Genomic DNA, 22,254 nt, shown 5'->3' on the forward strand with positions numbered 1-22,254 from the left:
TTGCACATTCCTATCTCCTCAAGTGAGGATGAAAGAAACCCCTTTGGCAAAACTGATGCTCTGTACATGGTGCATAATAATAATATTTAGAATGTCACATTTTTATAAAAACAATTTTTTTCATGTCACTTATTGTTACAATCACAAAACAAGAATAATTTTAAGATATTTTGCCCAATATACACTTTTAATATTGAGCTTTCTCTGAATGCCTTAATACTGAAAAAGTCCGCTACTCCAAGAAAACCTCGGTGTTTTATGAGCCATTGCAAAAGAGAGCATGATGCCACACTCACGCTATGAATCCGACGTTTGTTGGCCGTTGCAGCAGGACACGATCTGCCTGTACGCTCACACAACTCTCACAGCTCAACACCCGTAACCCCAGGACAAACTTCCCTGGTGTTGCTCCACCCACACCCCAGATGCACACCATCTGAAAGAAAGTTGTGTTGTCAAACTTGGCAGTCATCCCAAGTAAGCATACTTGGTCATGCATCACCAGCTATAACTTTGGGCTCTGTTATGGACCATTTTCAATAGAATGGAGCTGGCTGAGTTGTTTAGTGCTGTCCACGTCTTTTTTTCCAAAAAAAATCTAGGATAACATTGGCAAACATGCTGGGACACAGTTAGAAAACAGCCAAATGAATCAACCCAGTAAAGTGGAAACAATTTGACTGATCAAACTATGGTTAACTTATGCAGGGCTTGAGAGTTGCTAAGATTAAAAAGAAGTCAAGATGAAGTTTTTAATTTCCATTCTCAACTTCAGTTTCCCTTCCACATTGATACCATACACTTGCCGTCCAGATCCATAAATGTTACCCCCAGACTCCTCACTCGAATCAACCGGAGGAGCACTTCACTTCCCACCCCCCTCCCCCACTCCCATCCCCACCCACCTCTAAAATGCTTCCTGCCCTGATAATCACTCTGCCCTTTTGAAGCCATACTTTGCCTCCTGAAAATATGTATGATACAATACCCTGAATTAAGTTTATTTTTTGTAAACTGCATCCTGGGACCTGCTACCATTCAATCTACTATTCTGGCTTAAATCTTAAAATCAGTCAGCAACACGTATCTGGAGGCCAGGAAGGAACCATTCACAGTTAAATGAGCTGTCACACTCACAAGGGCCCCTTCTGAATATGACTTGCACACCCCCCCCCCCCCCCCCGCCCCCCCCCCCCCCCCACCTCCCCTCCCAATTTCAAGCTCAGGGTCCACTTACCTAAAGTGCAAGTCAATGATATAACAATCAAACAACAATTGCAATCTCATTTGCAAGGTCTCAGATTGACACAGCATCACTGACCTCATAGAAGCAAACAAAGAGCCGATAGACCAGAGCAATCAACAACATTCGCTGCAAATCCTCCATGGTCGTTTCATCGCCGATGTCCTCAATCATCAAATGAATGGCAAAATTAGCTGGATCTCTGTGGAAAGAAAAAGACAACCCTCAGCCAAACTTCTTCCTTAGGTACAATAATTAACATGCAAGAGATAACAATGCATATAAACAAAATAGATAAATAAAAAGGTAAATTGGTATAAAACATTTTTTTAAATCTGAAAGATCATTCCTCTTAATGACTAGAGCAGGGGTTGGCAACCTTTTTGTGCAGAGGAGCTAAACGAAATTAAAGCTTGAGTAGTTGGTGTACAAAGAGCCAATTGAACGATGTAAACACACAATTAATATAGCCGACTTCATTGCGGAAGTGTAATTATGAAATAGTAAAAATATAAAGTTTAGATTGTACTTCTATTGCCGTTTTCCATTCAAGCAAAGCTCAAGCAATGTTCAACTCTTTATTAAAGATTTCAAAATCCAGAAAACTTTCTGTAAAGACTAGGATGAAACTATTAAATTCCTTACACAGATGGACTGATTGAAAGACATCTTGACAAAAAAAACTCAATGGAACTACAGACTCAGGAATACAAGCAACAATAAGATCTGTTTCCGTGCCACAGGCCTGTTCGTGCTTATGGTCTGCTTATGGTCTGTTCGTGCCACAGGCCAAAGATACAACCCTGACACAAAAAAAAACAACGGCATGAGCAGGTAGGACAGTAGGTGGATATAAATTAAAGGAATATACAACACAAAATTACAACCCGTGGTCGTTTGTAAATGTGTTTATATAAACAATCTTTATAATATTTTGAATCAAGTGTTTGGCTTGTTTATTTGATATTTATATGTGAATTTGCACCAATAAACTTTGAGGCTCTGCAAGCCACATTTGGGATCAGAAAAGAGCCAGATATGGCTCGCGAGCCATAGGTTCCTGACCCTGGGACGACAGTGATGAGAAAATGGTTTCCCAAAACTCCTCATTTTGAAGCAGCAACGTGCATCGTCCTGCAAAACTACCCACAGATCTTTGCGCACAGAAACATTATAAATACAATATAAAATTAGCTACGCACAAGAAGGAATGCCCAACCAAACTCACTTGATTCCACTCCGGTAGAGGACAGCCAGTGTGATTGAAACTTTAAAGCAGCAGAGGATGAGAAAGTCTACAGCCTCTGCCAGGAGCCTCAGAGATAGTGACGGCACATCAAATTCCAAGCCTATAGAAAACAAGATCAAGCAAGTAAATCAATAAAACAACACATCCCGAAAGATGCAATAAAATTGAGCACGTGTTTACTTGCTCTTGGACAAATCGCCAACCATATTTTATCTATATATAAATAAAAGGAGGGTGTCTGTGTCTGTCTGTATATCTCTCTCCCTCCAATCTCATCTCTCAGCACTTCATGCAGAGTCACAAAACTTTTTAGTCATAATTAACAATGTCTTCCAATTTTGCTTAACCACATGAAAAATTTACTTGCACTCCAAGTTGTATTCTATTTGGCCCAATCAAAAGTAGAATTTTATCAAAGCTTCACCAGGGTATATGATGTCAAGGCATTCCAATGGGTGGCACTTCAAGCCAAACCATCACAGGATTGCTGTCGTCGTGTTTATTCCATTTGTCACAGTATTATTACCTCCGCCACAAAAGGTGGATGGAGGTTATGCTTTCACCCCTGTCTGTTTGTTTGTCTGTCTGTCTGTCTGTCCATTGGTGTACAAAATATCTCAAAAAGTTGTGGACAGATTTGGATGAAATTTGGCAGAGATGTAGTGTATGTGACAAGGCCGAAATGATAAGATTTTGGTGAAAATCCGGATTCGGATCCAGCTACTAGAATTTTTAAAGTGATTCTTCACCATTGGGGGGATAGGGTCAAAAACGATACATAGCAGGATATCTCAAAAAGTTGTGGATGGATTCGGACGAAGCTTGGTGGACCGGTTAGGTGTCTGACAAGGACGATTCGATTCGATTTTGGTGAAGATCCGAATATGGATTCGGATATTATAATTATTTAATTTTTAAAAGTGATTCTTCACCATTGGGAGATAGGGCCAAAAACGATACATAGCAGGATATCTCAAAAAGTTGTGGACGGATTTGGACGAAACCTGCTGGACAGGTTGTGTGTGTGACAAGGAAGAATCGATTCAATTTTGATGAAGATCCAGATCCGGATCCAGCTAGTTGTTGCTGTTGTCTGGCCCTCCAATTCTATGAAATCTCATACCATGCTATCAGCAGTACTTGACAGCTATATCAGCTAGTTTCAAATCGCCACTATTGTATGTACCTTGCTCTTCCTCGGCCCCAATTGGTTCATCTGATCAGGTGCTTGTGAAGGTCAACATATCTAGCCATTCTCAGAACAGCCTCAATGCTGGTGAGTTTGTCAGTTAACTCACGCAAACATGCAGGGACTGCAAGCAGCCATCAGACTTCAGGACTGGCCTCATATATCTACCTCCCCTGATATGAACTCAGCCTGGGAATTCTTCCACAGAAACTTGCTCTCCCCTATGGACAGATTAATCCCAACTCATCTTCAGTTAACTTACCCATCCTCTCACCCATAGTGTACATTGAATCCTGTAGTGAGGCAGTTGTCCTAACTGACTTGCACTCTTCAACCCAAATCCAACCGAACGCAACCTCAAAACATTCCACAAAGCCAGCAACAAGTGCGTGTCCACTCTCAGGAGAGCCAGAAAATAGCATCTGTCCAACATCAAGATTGAACTCTCACACCTGTCTCCCTCCTCCAAATCCTGGTGGTGTTTGCTCCACCTCCATCCCCTCCCTTACCTCAAATGATGGCAGCTGACACTGCCCGTGAAAAGGCTGAATGCCTCAACCTTGTTTGCTTAGAAATCTTGTGTCCCAAGCCCATCTCTCTCTGTACCCACCTTACAAAGTCACACCCAGCTGCTCCTGGTCTCTGTATCCTTCTCTCCTGAAAAGGTGGAGAAGTACTATCAAACCTCCACTTCGATTTGAGATCAGGCGGCATCAGCCCACGTGGCCTAAAAAGCTGCTCTGCTGCTCCATCACACCCTCTCTCTGTTCTATTCACCCTCTCATTTGCCCAAGGTCATCTGCCATCTGCTTCCAAATCAACAAACATTACCGCTTTACACAAAAAAGATGCAAAAACAGAATCTTTCAACTACAGACCAATCAGCCTGCTGCCAAATATCAGCAACGTCATGGAATCCATCATCGCTTCTGATATTAAATCCTTCCTCTTCTCCAATGGCTTGATCTCGGATCAACAATTTGGATTCAGACCAGACCACTCCACCCTGGACATGCTATTTCTGCTGTTTCAACAATGGATGGAGGTCCTTAATGCCAGACAGGAGATCAGAGCCGTCTCCCTTTGACATATCTTGGGCCTTCGATACAGTCTGGCACCCTGCACTGCTCACCAAACTCTCCTCTTATGGTATCCTTGACAATCTCCACTCATGGCTCGTGGACTTCCTCTCCTGTTGTAGTCAACGTGTGGCTCTAAATGGAATTCTCTCATCTTGTCTTCCTGTCCAGGCTGGAGTTACTCAAGGCAGTGTTCTGGGCTCTGTGTTTTTTCTAGCCTTATTCAATGATCTATCCAACTCTCTGAAAAATCCTCTATCCTTTTGCTGATGACTCCACCCTCTGCCATTCCATCTCTCATCTGTCAGATCGGCAGGCAGCAGCCTCTTCCCTCTCTGCAGACCTGGAAACAAACCACAAGCTCGTAAAACACTTGGAACCTGTCTTTCAATCCTGACAAATCTCACACTCTCACTATGTCTCTCGGAAAAAGCCATCTGGAAAATCCTCCTATCTACTTTCTCAACAGTCCTCTCGAAGAAGTTCTGTCACTCAAGCTTTTGGGTCTCACTATCTGCCATGATCTTTCCTGAGAAAGCCACATTTGTCCTTCCTTGGCACAACTGTGCTCCTAACCACTTACAAAGCTTTCTCCGCAGCTTGATGGAGTGTCCCACAATGGAATGCATCAAAATGGAATGGAATGTCTCGTGATGAAATGGAATCACTCCTGAAATGTCTCGTGATGAAACTGAGCTTATGGCCTATCACTTCACCATAGCCGACAGGTCTGTGGTCACTGACTTCTATTTCCTTTATGATCTTGCACCCTCGACCAGCAAAGCCCTCTAGTAAAACTCCTAAAATCCAGGATCACTGCTCACCTCCACTCATTTGGTTCCTCTTTCTCCCCGCATGTGGAAGCAACTTCCCCTCTCTTCAATCTCATCCTTCCCTCCAGGTCTTCAAGACAGCTGTTCACCAACATCTCAAATCACCCCCCACCCAAAACTATGATATTTTATACACCCGTTAAACTCCCCTCCCCCTTTTCCACCCCTCTAAAAATTTTCCCTCTGTGTGCATCTTGTCCACCCCTTGCATTTTCACCTTCCCCTCATCGCTACCCACCTCCCTTGTTTGTCTGTCTCCGTCTATTTTTTCTGTCGGCCCTGAGGCATTTCCCCCCTCTCTGTCTGCTGTTCCTTTTTTATGTTGCGTCCTGATCCATTCTACAGTGCCAATTGAAAGTCTACACCCCCCTTTCAGAATTTTCACCTTTTGGTGCTTTGTAGCCTCGAATTAACTTGCATTAAATCAGACTTTTTCATATTTATATATTCATTGTAACCAACAATTTCCAAGTGAAAAACAAATTCTACAAATTTCAGAGAATGAATTAAAAATACAAAATTAGAATATCTTGGTTGGATAAGTGTTCACACCCCTTAGTTATTACTTGGTGGAAGCACTTTTGACAGCAATTACAGCTGTGAGTCTGTAGGGATAGGTCTCTACCAACTTTGCACACCTTGATTGTGCAATATTTTCCCATTCTTCTGGACAAAACTGTTCAAGCTCAGTCAAGTTGCATGGGGAGTGTCGATGGACAGCAATCTTCAAGTCATGCCACAGATTTTCGATTGGATATAGGTCGGTGCTCTGACTGGGCCACTCAAGGACATATATCTTTTTGTTCCTTAGCCACTCCAGTGTAGCTTTCGCTGTGTGCTGAAAATGCTGAAAGATTTGGTCGTTGTCATGCTGAAAGGTGAACTTCTGTCACAATTTCAGCTTTCTTACAGAGGGAAGCAGGTTTTCCTCGAGGATTATTCTGTATTTTGCTCCATCCATTTTCCCTTCTATCCTGACAAGTGCCCCCAGTCCCTGCTGATGAGAAACATCCCCATAACATGATGCTGCCACCACCATGCTTCACAGTAGGGATGGTGTTCTTTGGGTGATGTGCTGTGATGGGTTTGTGCCAAACGTAACATTTTGCATTTAGGCCCAAAAGTTCCATCCTGGTTTTGTCAGACCACAAAACCTTTTGCCACATAGTTTCAGAATTTCTGGAGTGTTTTTGTTTTTGCATACCGCAAACGGGACTCAAGGTGGTCTTTTTTCATTCATGACTTCCTTCTTGTCACCCGGCTATACATGCCAGACTTGTGGAGTGTTTGGGATATTGTTGTTACATGCACACAGTGACCAGTCTTTGCCATAAAGGCCTCTAGTTCTTTCAAAGTTGCCATTGGCCTCTTGGTCTGATCAGTCTCCTCCTTGCTTGGTCATCCAGTTTGGAGGGACGGCCTGATCTAGGCAGGGTCTTGGTGGTACCATACACCTTCCTCTTCTTAATGATTGTCTTGACTGTACTCCAAGGGATATTCAAGGCATTTGAAATATTTTTAGACCCATCCCCTTATCTGTGCCTTTCCACTACTTTATGCCAGAGGTCTTTTGAGAGACCCTTGGTGCTCATGGTTGAGTATTTTCTGTGAAATGCACTACCCAGCAGAGGAAACCTACAGGAACAGCTGATTTTATTCTGAAATCATCAGAATTACTACAATTTAATACAGGTGGAGGCCAATTAACTTGGTGTATGATGTTGAAGGTGATTGTTTACACCTGAGTGAACTTAAAATTGCTATTTAAATTATAAGGGGGGTGGACACTTATCCAACCAAGATATTCTGGTTTTGTATTTTTTATTAATTTTCTGAAATTTGTAGAATTTGTTTTTCACTTGGAAGTTGTGTGTTACGGTGTGTAAATAAAGGTGGAGAAAGTCTGATTTAATGTATTTTAATTCCAGGCTATAAGGCAACAAAAGGTGGAAAATTTAGGCACTGTATATTCTATGTTTTTCACAAGCCGAGATTATGTAGGTAAAAATATAGCATTTTGAATGGCAGGACAGCTCTGTTCGTAGCACGTTTGCCTCTATGGTCTACATTTAACCCCGAAAGTACCAACAAAGGGGGACACAGACACACACTCGTATTACTGGCCCCACACCACAAAAGCTTTTATCACAGTCGGGTGTGGAGTCGTAAATGCCGAAGCAGTCACTTCGTGGATAGCCAAATTACAGAGTACTCCTTCTGAAAGGGGTCAGTAAAGTATTTGCATTACATTACCACATTTTTAGTGCAAAATTGCAAGTCAAATCCACAGTTGACATGTAATAACGTATCCCATCACCACCATTGGGTGGCGCTATAAATATAGTACACATTTACATAGACAATTTGCATCTCTCTTCCATTCCACCCCCAACCCACAAACCAAAGTAACCACAAATAATGCCTAAAACCCAAGTACCTTCTGTGTACTTGGGTTTTAGGCATTACTTGCGGTGGGGTACCAGCTAGATGCAACCCCTAAGTGCAACCACAAATTTTTAACTCATTTTATCCAGGGGCTTAGGAGCGCATACAAAACACATGTACACACCCTTACAGAGATCTTACAGTAAAACCTCAAAGAGATATTAAAAACCATCCCTGTGAATATTAATACAAACAAAATGCAGTTGGAATCCGTACAGGGCTCAGTGACGATCCTGAAAAGATCCCTCGGAACAAAACTTTGTGACACAACAAAACGGCACAGCTTTTGGTTCATGAATAGTGACCCCCTCTCCTCCACCCCAACCACATACACTTTACGGAAATGGAGGTAAATGCTGCGAAACCTGGGAGAATTCTGGTCCACCTTCTGAAACCCGCATATAGAGAATGACAACCAACAACACACACATAAACACAGTCACCCTAAACACTTCCAAAAAAGTACACCTTTACATTACTAAAATAATGCTGTACATTGGTTGCTTCAACTATAGTTCAGATGTCTGATATCACATGAAATATTGACCCAAAAATCAAATAAAAATTGTTTGCAATAATTTATGGAACTGTTAATTAATAATTAATTTCCATATTATATTCTATGCATTGTGTTCAACAGGTACAATAAACTTTACACAGACAATATGTCCATCCATCAGCTTTATTTGCCTGCCCAGCCCAGTTGAGTGAATGGTTTGTGGCCACTAGAAGGTAATTCTTATCATTGGTCCCGTTTTTATTCCTCGTCTAATCTATAACTATAAGAGAGATAGTTGTGTGTCATCATTTTTCTCAGGGATGGCCAAATTGATCTTTGTCAAACTTTCAGAGGTTCATCAGTGAGTGCTGCGCAAAAAAAATTTAGCCAATAATTAATAATTTTCGTAGCAATAATTTGGGTTTTGGGTAAAAATAATTTTGGAAAATTTTGAAAAGAAAATTATATTTTATTTATTTGTAAAATATACATATGCAGTATATCTATATATATATATATATATATATATATATATATATATATATATATATATATATATATATATATATATTATATATATATATATATATATATATATATATATAATATATATATATATATATATATATATATATATAATTATATATATATATCTATCTATAATTCCAGTAATCTCTGTCTGTACGTTTGTCTGTGACCGCTGTTTCTCGACAACCACGGGTCCGATATACTTTTAACTTGCCAGGTATATTGCTGGGGACCCGAGGATGTGCCTTTTCAAGGTTTCATATTAATCGGACAATTACTTACCGAGCTATGTCCAAAAAACGATTCAACCAATCAGAGAGCAGCGAACGATCGCGTGTGCCGAACGTGGCGGACACACTCTGCCTCGGATGGCACATTTGACAGCGTATTCATTTATTTCACGTTGGAAAACTATGTTGCCGTTAAACTATGTTTTAATAAAGTTTTAAAACTAATAAAAACGAATTTGCGATTCATTCGCTTTCCTGCGCGTTTGTGCACGCGATGGCGATTGCTTTACCAAACTCCGGAAGCCGTTCGCTTTGGACCAAACCATTTCATGTAAATAGAGGGGGGGGATTGTCACCGTACTCGCAAGCCGTTCGCTTTGGACCAAACCATTTCATGTAAATAGAGGGGGGGGATATAATTTTAGATATAGATATAGTACGGGCAATGCCCTAGTATATATAATTGCTCTATAGTGCCTAAGCCTTTGTAGCTATGTGAAAGGTAATAGCAAAGAATAGCCCCAAGTGGGCTGACGGTCATCTCTTGAGGTTGTAGTTCAGACCACTGCTGATTTTGAGGATCCCAGTGGGAGCCCTCTGATCCACTGGGAGGCGCCCTGATATGAAATCGAAAAATCTAAAACCGGCGGAGCATGGAGTAGAAGAGTACATAGAGTACAAAGATGATAGTGAGGCAGTTTTCCAGGGAAATTACATTCATCCTGTAGTGCTCAATGCTCATCTTCACCAATGGTGGTGCTATTCAAACCAACTGCAACAGCGAGGAAGCATACCCCGTCATTTTTCCCGGGGGTTTCCTGGTGGCCAAAGGAGCCACTGACCCCAATTAAATGCTTAAACTAACCCTGCAGTACAACCATTTACCTATGTGACAAATTTGGATCAAATCCATCCAGAGGTGTAGGTGTAATGTGTAGGTGTAGGTGTAGGTAGGTGTAGGTGTAGGTGTAGGTGTGCCAGAGGTGTAGGTGTAGGTGTAGGTGTAGGTGTGTAATGTGTATATGTTACACACACAGACAGACAGATTGACATTTTTGACAGTGTTGACAGACAACTGTGTTTTTGTGTTTGACAGATTGACAGATTGACATTTATAGTTATAGATTACAGGGCTGAGCAACATCGAGGAACCATATCTCGGGTTTTATGTGATCTTCTGTCAAGGATTCAACTGAAATTTTATTCACGCCATTGTTATAACTAGGGCATGCCCGTACTATATATATAAGCTAGGACGTGCCCGTACGTGGGTGCCCGTTCCTTGCCAAAAAAAAAAAAAAAAAAAAATTTGTGTAGGGGTGTGTGTGTGTAAACATCCTAGGGCGTGCCCGTACGTGGGTGCAAAAAAACATGCGTGCAAACAACAACAACAAAAAAAAACTTTGAAACCACGTGGCAGTAACGACCACAGAACCCCCCCCCCCCTCTATTTACATGAATGGTTTGGTCCATTCGCAACGACCACAGAACCCCCCCCCCCCCTCTATTTACATGAAATGGTTTGGTCCAAAGCGAACGGCTTGCGGTGTTTGGTAAAGAAATCGCCATAGCTCGGTAACTACTTGTCCGATTAATTTCAAACCTTGAAAAGGCACATCCTCGGGTCCCCAGCAATATACCTGGCAAGTTTCAAGTATATCGGACCGGTAGTTGTCGAGAAACAGCGGTCACAGACAAACATACACACATACAAACACACATACAAACACACATACAAACACACATACACACATACACACAGAGATTAATGGAATTATAGATAGACTAGGGCATTGCCCGTACTATATCTATATCTAAAATTATATCCCCCCCCTCTATTTACATGAAATGGTTTGGTCCAAAGCGAACGGCTTGCGAGTACGGTGACAATCCCCCCCCTCTATTTACATGAAATGGTTTGGTCCAAAGCGAACGGCTTCCGGAGTTTGGTAAAGCAATCGCCATCGCGTGCACAAACGCGCAGGAAAGCGAATGAATCGCAAATTCGTTTTTATTAGTTTTAAAACTTTATTAAAACATAGTTTAACGGCAACATAGTTTTCCAACGTGAAATAAATGAATACGCTGTCAAATGTGCCATCCGAGGCAGAGTGTGTCCGCCACGTTCGGCACACGCGATCGTTCGCTGCTCTCTGATTGGTTGAATCGTTTTTTGGACATAGCTCGGTAAGTAATTGTCCGATTAATATGAAACCTTGAAAAGGCACATCCTCGGGTCCCCAGCAATATACCTGGCAAGTTAAAAGTATATCGGACCCGTGGTTGTCGAGAAACAGCGGTCACAGACAAACGTACAGACAGAGATTACTGGAATTATAGATAGATAACAAATTATTATGAGGTAATTTGATATTATAATATCAAATAACTAATGAGGGAAAAACAGGATAACAGGGAAACCATGGATCACAATAATTTGTTTATACAAGTCAATGATAAACCCTCATGCCCACGATATCACAATCGGCTTATTGCCTTTATCTTATTCATTCACAAGACAGATAATAAGATTCAAAAGGAATGACAAGATGATGAAGAAGAGAAAGAAAACCCTGAACAACACAACGCCTGTGTGAGGTTGATCGGAAGGGTTCATGAAAGGTACTAACCCTAACTGTTCAGAGGAGCTAATAATGGCGCACCTCTTGGCGGGCAAGTACAGGTTCGGTAGCGTCTCCTCTAGGCCCCTTCCCTTGGCCTCCACCCATACACGCACTTTTCCAAGTGCCATTGTCTCTGGAGCTGACTTTGTAGGACATCTTTCTCCAGTGCCACCTGACCGTACCAAGCTCTTCAGGCGAAATAACCCAAAACTGAACCACTGAGGCGAAAACCCCCTCCCGAACTGTGCCTGAACTCTCTGATAACACTGCCACATGCTTTACACCCAGTGTTCCACCCTTCCACACTCACTCACTCCACAAGCAAGCACGTACTCATTGGCTTTCCCCACAAACCTTCTCGCCACTAAATTTCTACCGCTGGTAAGCAATGGTGGTCTTTACCCAGTGCGTAGCCACGAGGTGTTCCAAGGGCATCCTCGGAAGGTCTCTGCTTGGCTTGCAGAGCTGTGCCAACAATTAATTGTAAATAAAAACACAGACCAATGACATGGGAATTACTCAAGGGATTAAGAAGGGGAGGGGAGGAAAGTGGGGGCTTCCATAAATGTGGATAGGGAGGGGAACACAATTATCATCTCCTGAACAAACTTCATCACGTGACCTATTGTTTTCACACAGATAGCGTACTCTTACAATAAACATGTATTAATGGCATAAGTATGCAATATTACTCCCATTGCCCACTATCATGTTTCAACAATACTATTAAGCTTGACAAGTGAATACGTAGCAGCTTCTACCAAATGGAAATGGCATTGCGACTGTGAGCAAACAGCCAATACTTCAAATGGATAATTAATCAAATTCGGTCGGTCAAATAGATAATCAAACTCGGTAGGTCAAATGGATAATCAAACTCAGTAGGTCAAATAGATAATCAAACTACACCAAAACACCGAAAGGCATTCTTCATGAATAATTCAACACAACAATCCATCAAGGAAGCAAATAGTGGGCAAGCCCAGCAGTTCAAGATGGCATAAGTGAGCAAATTAAACACTTTGGGCCTGCAATCCACACCTGGTTATTAAAAATGTTTAACAGATGTCTGAAGCTTAAGAAGATACCCAGAATATGGCAAGGAGCGCGTGTTCACACTCCTGAAGCCGAGTAAAAACCAACGGTGGCAAAGAACGTCAGTCACGTCTCACTTCCATGCTATATTTGCAAGTTATTCGTGCAACTTATGAACCGCTGCATACCACTAATGTAAGAGAACCTCATCAGGGAGTATTAAATTTTTATCCTCGAAAGTCATGCACAGGACAAGTGTTAAATGTGACAGTATAATGAAGAGTTACAAAAAGGGTGCTATCACACAAATGTTTTTTGTTAATTGTTCAGTAACCTATACTCTGGAAGGTGCATGATAAAGTCAGACATGGCAAGAAAATGATGATGTCGAGTCTCCTCGGGCAATGATGGCGTTTTTGCCATCATATTGCCTTTCTATGGCTGGTACACACGAGTAAGTGTGTGGTATAGATGGGGGGGAGGGTGGGGATTATGCAAGGCAGGGGCATCCATCTCCCTGAGGTATCAGTAGACACCCACATACCCAAACGATACTGGAAATGATAAATGAAAATCACTATAAAAAAGATGTAGTGATAGCTTGTACTTAAAATTAATAACGAGAGCGAAGTTGATGGCGCACCTTCGTAAATCCCTATGCTTCCCACCGAAATCAAAGTTGAAAGGTGGCAAAAGGTTCCACCAGGAATGACCCAAAATCAATTTTTTAGCAAGAAAATCTTCTGTTTTGACCCATGTGACCCTAAGTCTCCACCTCCTGAGGCATGAACCAGGAGTTAAATCCAAAAAACAATTACAAATTTCACCCCCCCCCCCCCTCCTCCCCAATTGTTGATTGCATAAACAAAGTTGAATTTCCTAAGAACCGCAATTGTCTGAATCTGATATTCCCCAACGCTGAGAGCGCAAGCGGTAAATTTGATTGGTCGAGGTGGCATAAAATGGTGAAATATTTTTCCCAAATACTGCTTAACTGGAGGTTTTTGGAAGTGCTAAGAAGGTGATTTTTTGTCCTACAGTATCCAAATGAATTATTCAATTGAGATAAAATAAAGGTTTTAAAGTCTGTAGAAAAGAAAAATTCATAAGTTTACCACCATTGCTGTACCATCTTTGACACCACCTTATGTATCGTATTAAATTAGTTCTTCATGTTTGTTGTTTGTGTCCTTTGTGATGTCCCTAAAACCAGTACGTTTCCTGTTTGGAATGATTTTTAGTTTTGTTTCATTGCCAGATAGGCAGACAGATGAAACAATCGCTTCACCGCATTTTGTACGCTCAGGATGAGAATTTGTGTTTTTGTGCACATGTACACTCAGGATGAGATTCTGTACAATTTGCCGAATTCAGAGCCAAAGTACTGCTGAACTGCAGGTTCTTCTTCTGATTCATGTTCTGCAATGTTCAAAATACAAATTTCAATTCAAATTGAGTAATTGCTCGATCATAGACCGTTGTCTGTAGACAGACAAGGTGAACAAATTATTAACCCCACATCACGCTTCCCACATGGGGTAACAACACCTGGCAAATCGGAGGAAGGACAAAAGTAGAGGAAGAAGAATGTAAACCTTACATTGATGTCTACTAATGTCATTGACCTGTATTTGATAGGTTTTAGTCACTAAAAAAGCATAATGGGCCAAACAGCCTTTTCTCATGCCGGCCGTTCTCAGAGAGCCGCCTCAGTGCCGATGAGTCTGGGGTGGCAGGGACTTCAAGCAGCCATCAAACTTCTAGACTGGTCTCCGATTTCTACCGTCTCTGATGTCAACTCATCCTGGGAATTTTTTCAAAGACATTTGCTCTTTCTCATGCACAGATTTATCCCATCTCATCTTCAGTTGTCATACCCTTCTTCCCGCAAATGGTACACTGAATCTTGTGGTGAGGCTATTGTCCTAAAAACAAGACCGAAAGTCTAACAGAGGCATAGCCATAGTACTCTACTCGCTGCAACGTACAGCTGTCCGTGTGTAAAAACACGTCAGGTTTGACTGCTTCGACGACAGATTCGACCGCTTCGACGACAGGTCCGACCGCTTCGACGACAGGTCCGACCGCTTCGACGACAGGTCCGACCGCTTCGACGACAGGTCCGACCGCTTCGACGACAGGTCCGACCGCTTCGACGACAGGTCCGACCGCTTCGACGACAGGTCCGACCGCTTCGACGACAGGCCCGACCGCTTCGACGACAGGTCCGACCGCTTCGACGACAGGTCCGACCGCTTCGACGACAGGTCCGACCGCTTCGACGACAGGTCCGACCGCTTCGACGACAGGTCCGACCGCTTCGACGATAGGTCCGATCGCTTCGACGACAGGTCCGACCGCTTCGACGACAGGTCCGACCGCTTCGACGACAGGTCCGACCGCTTCGACGACAGGTCCGACCGCTTCGACGACAGGTCTGACCGCTTCGACGACAGGTCCGACCGCTTCGCCGACAGGTTCGACCGCTTCGACGACAGGTTCGACCGCTTCGACGACAGGTCCAACCGCTTCGACAACAGGTTTGACCGCTTCGACAGGTCCGACCGCTTCGACGACAGGTTTGACCGCTTCGACGACAGGTCCGACCGCTTCGACGACAGGTTTAACTGCTTCGACGACAAGTTCAGCCTGTACGGCATATAAATTAAAATGTCGGTTGGTGGAGTCAGCCATCGTACCCCGTAATGACATCATAGACGTAATGAAGTAGCGTGACAGACGGACACAAAACTGCCGCTACTTTAATATATAGAAGATGATATATTTTAACCTCCAGTAACTTTGCAGTCACAATGAAGGGATTAGTGTTACGATTAGATTTACTATAATATTAGCGTTACGTTAACATTATGAGGAAAATGATATTACTAAAAAAAACCGAGGCCAATTCCTTACTTCCACGGTTATTAGTACTCGGCTAATTCCTGACTTCCCCAAGGGCGATGCCGTAAAAACTTCCCTTCACCTCCTGGAAGGCAACCTCAGTTCCTTCCGCAATGCTTGGAACAAGTGTGTGTCGACCCTCAGGAGAGCAAAAATCAAAGACTTTTCCAAGTATATTGGTCAGTTGCGTTTGTGGTTCTGTCTGTCTGTCTGTCTGTTTGTTTGTTTGTCACCGGCCTACAGGTCACAATTTTCAACCGATCTTCACGAAACTTCACCAAATGGTAGAGTTGGTCAAAAGCAAGAAGCCTATTGTTTTTGGGGGCAAGAGGTCAAAAGGTCAACATAGGCCAAAGGTCACCAACATTGCTAAATTTCTAAAATCCTCAATTTCATCCGATTGACTTGAAATTTGAAGAGGACTTGCATATCTGGTCACTGAATTTAACCACCAAGTATTTTTGAGGTCAACATAGGCCAAAAGGTCAACATAGGCCAAAATTCTAAAATCCTCAATTTTTATCCAATTGACTTGAAATTTGAAGAGGACTTGCATATCTGGTCACTGAATTCAACCACCAAGTATTTTTGAGGTCAACATAGGCCAAAAGGTCAAAATAGGCCTAATTTCTAAAAGCCTCGAGATCTCGCAATCTTGGGAGACCTCGCGAGATCTTGGAGACGGCGGCAGGGATTTTCGAAGCTCCACACAGTCTCCACGTTTTCAAAGTTAAGTCTGTTCACAATTGTATTTTGTCGAAACTGTATTTATCTTTCGGTGTGTGAAGTTATAGTGCGCACCTTGGAAGTTTCTCGGTGTTTATCTTTCATAAATTAATTGTCTGTTTGCCGCGTCGCGAGCAAGGCCTTTGCCGCGTCGTGAGCGATTTGAAATCGAAGTTAAGTAATTGTTCCCATTTGTATTTTCGTTATAACTGTATTTATTTTATGGTGTGTGTACGTATATTGTGGCCCGAGGAAGATTTTCGGTGCAAATCTTTCATACCTGTATTGAAAATCGTGTTAATTCGTGTCGTGTCTTGAGGCCTTGTACAGTGTACAACCTTGAGGCTTTGTTTTTCTCTCAGCGGTCTGTCGTTTGTGATCCAATAACTTTCGTTCTCTGTTTTCCCAGTCTTTTCACCCCATAGCCTACTTCCTTGTGTAAATCTCAACTCAAAAAAAAAAAAAAAAAAAAAAAAAAAATTCCTTCTCTGTTCTCATTCGTTTATTCATTCTTATTCGTTCGTTCGTTCTTCGACCACGTGTTTCTCCCCCATTTCCCCAGATAGTTTTCACTGTTATTAACCTTCAATGTTTACACTTTCCCCTCAAGTTATGTATTCCGTCATATATTATAACACCTTTTTCTTCTTCTTTAAAAGGCTGCTTTCGACTTGCTCACCAAATCTATTCATCCCAAAAAAAAATTCCATCTCCTATAGTGCCTTTTTTCTACATTCCCTAAACTCTCCTGCACTCCATCCTCCATCCAGCGTCCTTAAACGTATTTTTAACTCGAAGGTCACAAGAAACTCATTTTGCAATAAATGTTCGTTTCCCATTAATCGTACACTTTCTAAAATCAAATCTCACCCCTCCCCTCCAAATCTTCCCCATAACCCCTCCCCTCCAAATCTGCCCCATCACCCCTCCCCTCCAAATCTTCCCCATCACCCATCCCTTTCAAACCTCCCCCCTTGCCCCCTCCCTCCTAAACTACCCCCTCACCCCTCCCCTCCAAGACTCCCCCTCGCCCCTCCCCTCCTAGACTCCTCCCTCACCCCTCCCCTCCAAATCTCCCCCATATCCCATCCCTTTCAAATCCCTCCCCTTGTCCCTTCCCTCCCAAACTCCCCCCTCGCCCCTCCCCTTCAAATCTCCCCACCCTAATTTCTTCTCAATTTCCCCCCTCTCACTCCCCCTCCTCAAAGCGTCCTCCCCGCTTCTTCCCCCTTCCAACTCTCACCTCCATCTCCCCCAACCTTCTGCCTCGCTCTTCCCCCTCCTCAAATAACACCTCATTGTGCCTCACCAAATCACCATCAAACCTTTTGTCTGCCCCATCCTTCCCTTTCTCCGAGCTATTCTGAAATCTCTGACACACCTTCAACAGCTCTCCCTACCTCTTCCACCTCTTCCACATCTTACCCTACCCCTCCTCCCCCCTGTTCTGTATCCGATGCTCCCCCTTCCTCTTCATTAACGGTATGGACCTCAAACATCCGGGGCCTTCGTTCAAACTTAACTGATCTCTCCATACAGGTCGCTTCTGTCAAACCAGACGTGATCTGCTTAACAGAAACTTTCCTCCTTCATGATGTCTCTGATTCCTTAGTATCTCTCCCGGGTTACTCCCTCCTCCGGTATGATAGACCTGAGCCTCGTCCTGGAGGTGGGGTTGCTATCTTTATCAAAAACTCTCTTCCTCACTCACCCTGCACTGCACTCTCTCCACCTCACCCCCAGGAATACCTCTGGCTACGGCTTCCCCTTCGCTCCCACCTCTTGTTCATATGTGTGTTGTACCGTCCACCAAACAGTGATGACTCCATCGACATCTCGCTGTCTGATAATATGGACCAACTTCTATCTACTCATCCCAACTCTCTCTTCCTCATATGTGGTGATTTCAACTGTCATCGTGCCAGTTGGCTGGGTGTGGGTACCTCTCTCACCAGCCATGGCTCCTCAGCAAAGGACTTCTGCGACTCACTGGGACTGACACAATCTGTCAATTTCCCGACCCGGATCTCAGTCAACGGAGCATCTTCTCTTCTGGACTTGGTTATGACTAACTTCCCTGAAAATGTCTGCTGCTCTTCTTCTGCTCCAATCGGATCATCTGATCATGTCCTTGTTAAAGTGGACATCTCTCTGACCATTCTCAGGGAGCCTGCTCAGCGTCGACGAGTCTGGCATTTCACTCAGGCCAACTGGCACGGTCTTCAAGCAGCCATCAATCATCTGGACTGGTCTCCCATCTCCACCACCTCTGACATCAACTCATCCTGGGAATTCTTCCAAAGTAAATTGCTCTCTCTCATGCACAGATTTATCCTATCTCGTCTTCAGTTGTCATACCCTTCCTCCCGTCCATGGTACACGGAATCTTGTGGTGAGGCTGTTGCCCAGAAACAACTTGCCTTCGTCTCCTGGAAAGCAAATCCAACGGAAGGAAATCTCATTTCCTTTCACAAAGCCCGAAACAAGTGTGTGTCCACCCTCAGGAGAGCCAGGAAACAATATCTCTCCGTTCTCAAGGCCGAACTCGCTTATCTGTCTTCCTCTTCCAAATCCTGGTGGCGTCTGGTCAAATCCGTTTCTGGTGTTTGTTCCCCCTCCATCCCCTCCCTTACCTCAAACGGCTACACAGCTGACTCCGCCCGTGAAAAAGCTGAATGCCTCAACTCTGTGTTTGCCTCTAAATCTTGCGTCCCAAACCCATCCCTCTCTGTACCCACCATACCAAGTCGTACCCAGCTGCTCCTGGACTCCGTGTCCTTTCCTCCTGACAAGGTGGAAAAGTTTCTGTCAACCCTCGACTCTGATTCTGCAACTGGACCTGACGGCATCAGCCCACGGGTCCTAAAATCCTGCTCTGCCGCTCTATCTCACCCTCTCTCTGTTCTCTTCACCCTCTCTTTTGCTCAAGGTCAACTGCCATCTGCTTGGAAATCAGCCATCACCACTTTGCACAAAAAAGGTGCAAAAACAGATCCTAGCAACGACAGACCAATCAGCCTTCTCCCAATTATCAGCAAAGTCATGGATTCCATCATTGCTTCGGATATGAAATCTTTCCTCTTCTCCAATGGCTTGATCTCTGATCATCATCAATTTGGTTTCAGACCAGGTCACTCTACTCTGGACATGCTACTTCTGCTGTCTCAACAATTGATGGAGGTCCTCAATGCCAAACAGGAAATTAGAGCTGTCTCCCTCGACATATCACGTGCCTTCGATATGGTCTGGCACCCCGCTCTGCTCACCAAACTCTCCTCCTTTGGTATCCATGGAAATCTCCACGCATGGCTGGCGGACTTCCTCTCTAGTCGTCGTCAACGTGTGGCCCTGAATGGGTTTCTCTCATCTCCTCTTCCTGTTCAGGCTGGAGTTCCCCAAGGCAGTGTTCTGGGCCCTGTGCTTTTTCTGGTCTTTATCAATGATCTCTCCGACTCTCTGAAAAATCCTCTCTATCTCTTTGCTGATGACTCCACTCTCTGCCGCTCCATTCCTCTTCCCTCAGATCGGCAGTCTGCAGCCTCCCCACTCTCTGAAGACTTGGACAAAATCACAGACTGGTCAAACAAGTGGAACATGTCTTTCAATCCTGATAAATCTCACACTCTTACAATGTCTCTCCGAAAAGATCGACTGGACAACCCTCCCATCTACTTTCTCAACAATCCTCTCCAAGAAGTTCTGTTGCTCAAGCTTTTGGGTCTCACTATCTGCCATGATCTTTCTTGGGAAAACCACATTTCCAAGCTGGCCTCCAAAGTCAGTCGCCGACTGGGCATCCTCCGTCGTGCGAAGTCCTTCCTCGGCACACCTCAGCTCCTCACCACATACAAGGCTTTTATCCGCAGCTCAATGGAATACTGTTCTCCCCTATGGGCCAGTGCTCCTGTCTCACACCTAGCTCGGCTTCACGCTGTTGAAACCAAAGCTTTCAGAATTATTGGAATCTCCCGCGATGAAGCTATCTCGGAGGGCCTTTCACTCACTCACCGCAGGCAGGTAGGTGGTCTTTCTGTCTTCTCCCGACTCCTCTCCGGCCTTGCACCCCCAGCTCTCTCTGTGCTCTGTCCCCCAAATATTCCTACAGGTCGCACAAGATCTGCCAGCAACCCTCTGATGGTTAAACTGCCGAAATCTCGGCTCTCTGCACACCTTCACTCTTTCATTCCTCTTTTCTCCCGCCTCTGGAACAAACTCCCTCACTCCCTTCAATCCCACTCCTCCCTCCAGGTCTTTAAAACAGCTGTTCACCACCATCTCTTATCTTCCCCCATCCAAAACCTTGATCTTTTCTACCCCCGCTAATTCACCCTAGATCCACCTTGTTTGAAATTCCAACTTCTTTCCTGGAAGTCCTGGCAGTGTCCATATTGTTTTATACCTCTCCCACCCCCCCCCCCTTCCCATGCCCCACCCCCAAAGCCCTCGCCCTCTCTCAGATCTCTCGATGTCTCCATGTCTCTCGGTCCCTGCTCTCAAATGTTGTGTTTGTGTCCTTCCCCCTCTCTCCCCATCTTGTCTACCGCTCCCGATGTTATATGTTTTATGTGTCGGTTTGTCTTTCTGTGTGATTAATGTTCGCTCTTTCACGAGCCTCGATCTTGTATACAAAAAAAAAAAAAAAAAAAGCCTCAATTTTCATTCAATTGACTTGAACTTTGAAGGGGCCTTGCATATCTAGTCACTGAATTCATCCACCAAGTATTCTTGAGGTCAACATAGGCCAAAAGGTCAACATAGGCCAAATTTCTAAAATCCTCAATTTTCATCCAATTGACTTGAAATTTGAAGAGGACTTGCATATCTGGTCACTTAATTCAACCACCAAGTATTTTTGAGGTCAACATAGGCCAAAAGGTCAACATAGGCCAAATTTCTAAAATCCTCAATTTTTATCCAATTGACTTGAAATTTGAAGAGGACTTGCATATCTGGTCACTGAATTCAACCACCAAGTATTTTTGAGGTCAACATAGGCCAAAAGGTCAACATAGGCCAAATTTCGAAAAGCCTCAATTTTCATTCAATTGACTTGAAATTTGAAGGGAACTTGCATATCTAGTCACTGAATTCAACCACCAAGTATTCTTGAGGTCAACATAGGCAAAAAGGTCAACATAGGCCAAATTTCTAAAATCCTCAATTTTCATCCAATTGACTTGAAATTTGAAGAGGACTTGCATATCTGGTCACTGAATTCAACCACCAAGTATTTTTGAGGTCAACATAGGCCAAAAGGTCAACATAGGCCAAATTTCGAAAAGCCTCAATTTTCATTCAATTGACTTGAAATTTGAAAGGAACTTGCATATCTAGTCACTGAATTCAACCACCAAGTATTCTTGAGGTCAACATAGGCAAAAAGGTCAACATAGGCCAAATTTCTAAAATCCTCAATTTTCATCCAATTGACTTGAAATTTGAAGAGGACTTGCATATCTGGTCACTGAATTCAACCACCAAGTATTTTTGAGGTCAACATAGGCCAAATTTCTAAAAGTATCAATTTTCATTCAATTGACTTGAAATTTGAAGGGGACTTGCATATCTGGTCACTGAATTCATCCACCAAGTATTCTTGGTCAACATCGGCCAAAAGGTCAACATAGGCCAAGTTTCAAAAATCCTCAATTTTCATTCGATTGACTTGAA

The 22,254-nt window shown here is 43.4% G+C and overlaps 1 protein-coding gene across 1 annotated transcript in view; it reads right to left on the reverse strand.

Moving 5' to 3' along the window:
* LOC137421783 (protein FAM8A1) overlaps nt 1–22,254 on the reverse strand; it is a 28,554-nt gene that overhangs the window by 2,671 nt on the left and 3,629 nt on the right. Inside the window, exons 2-4 of the mRNA XM_068108179.2 lie at nt 2,472–2,592; nt 1,322–1,445; nt 297–436 (exon numbers count right to left, since the gene is read on the reverse strand). Of these exons, the coding sequence (XP_067964280.2) occupies nt 297–436; nt 1,322–1,445; nt 2,472–2,592 (385 nt within the window). The remainder of the gene's footprint in view (nt 1–296; nt 437–1,321; nt 1,446–2,471; nt 2,593–22,254) is intronic.

The sequence above is a fragment of the Myxine glutinosa genome, chromosome 2 (genome assembly GCF_964187855.1).
Source record: "Myxine glutinosa chromosome 2, kmMyxGlut1.1, whole genome shotgun sequence".
Lineage (NCBI taxonomy): Eukaryota > Metazoa > Chordata > Myxini > Myxiniformes > Myxinidae > Myxine > Myxine glutinosa.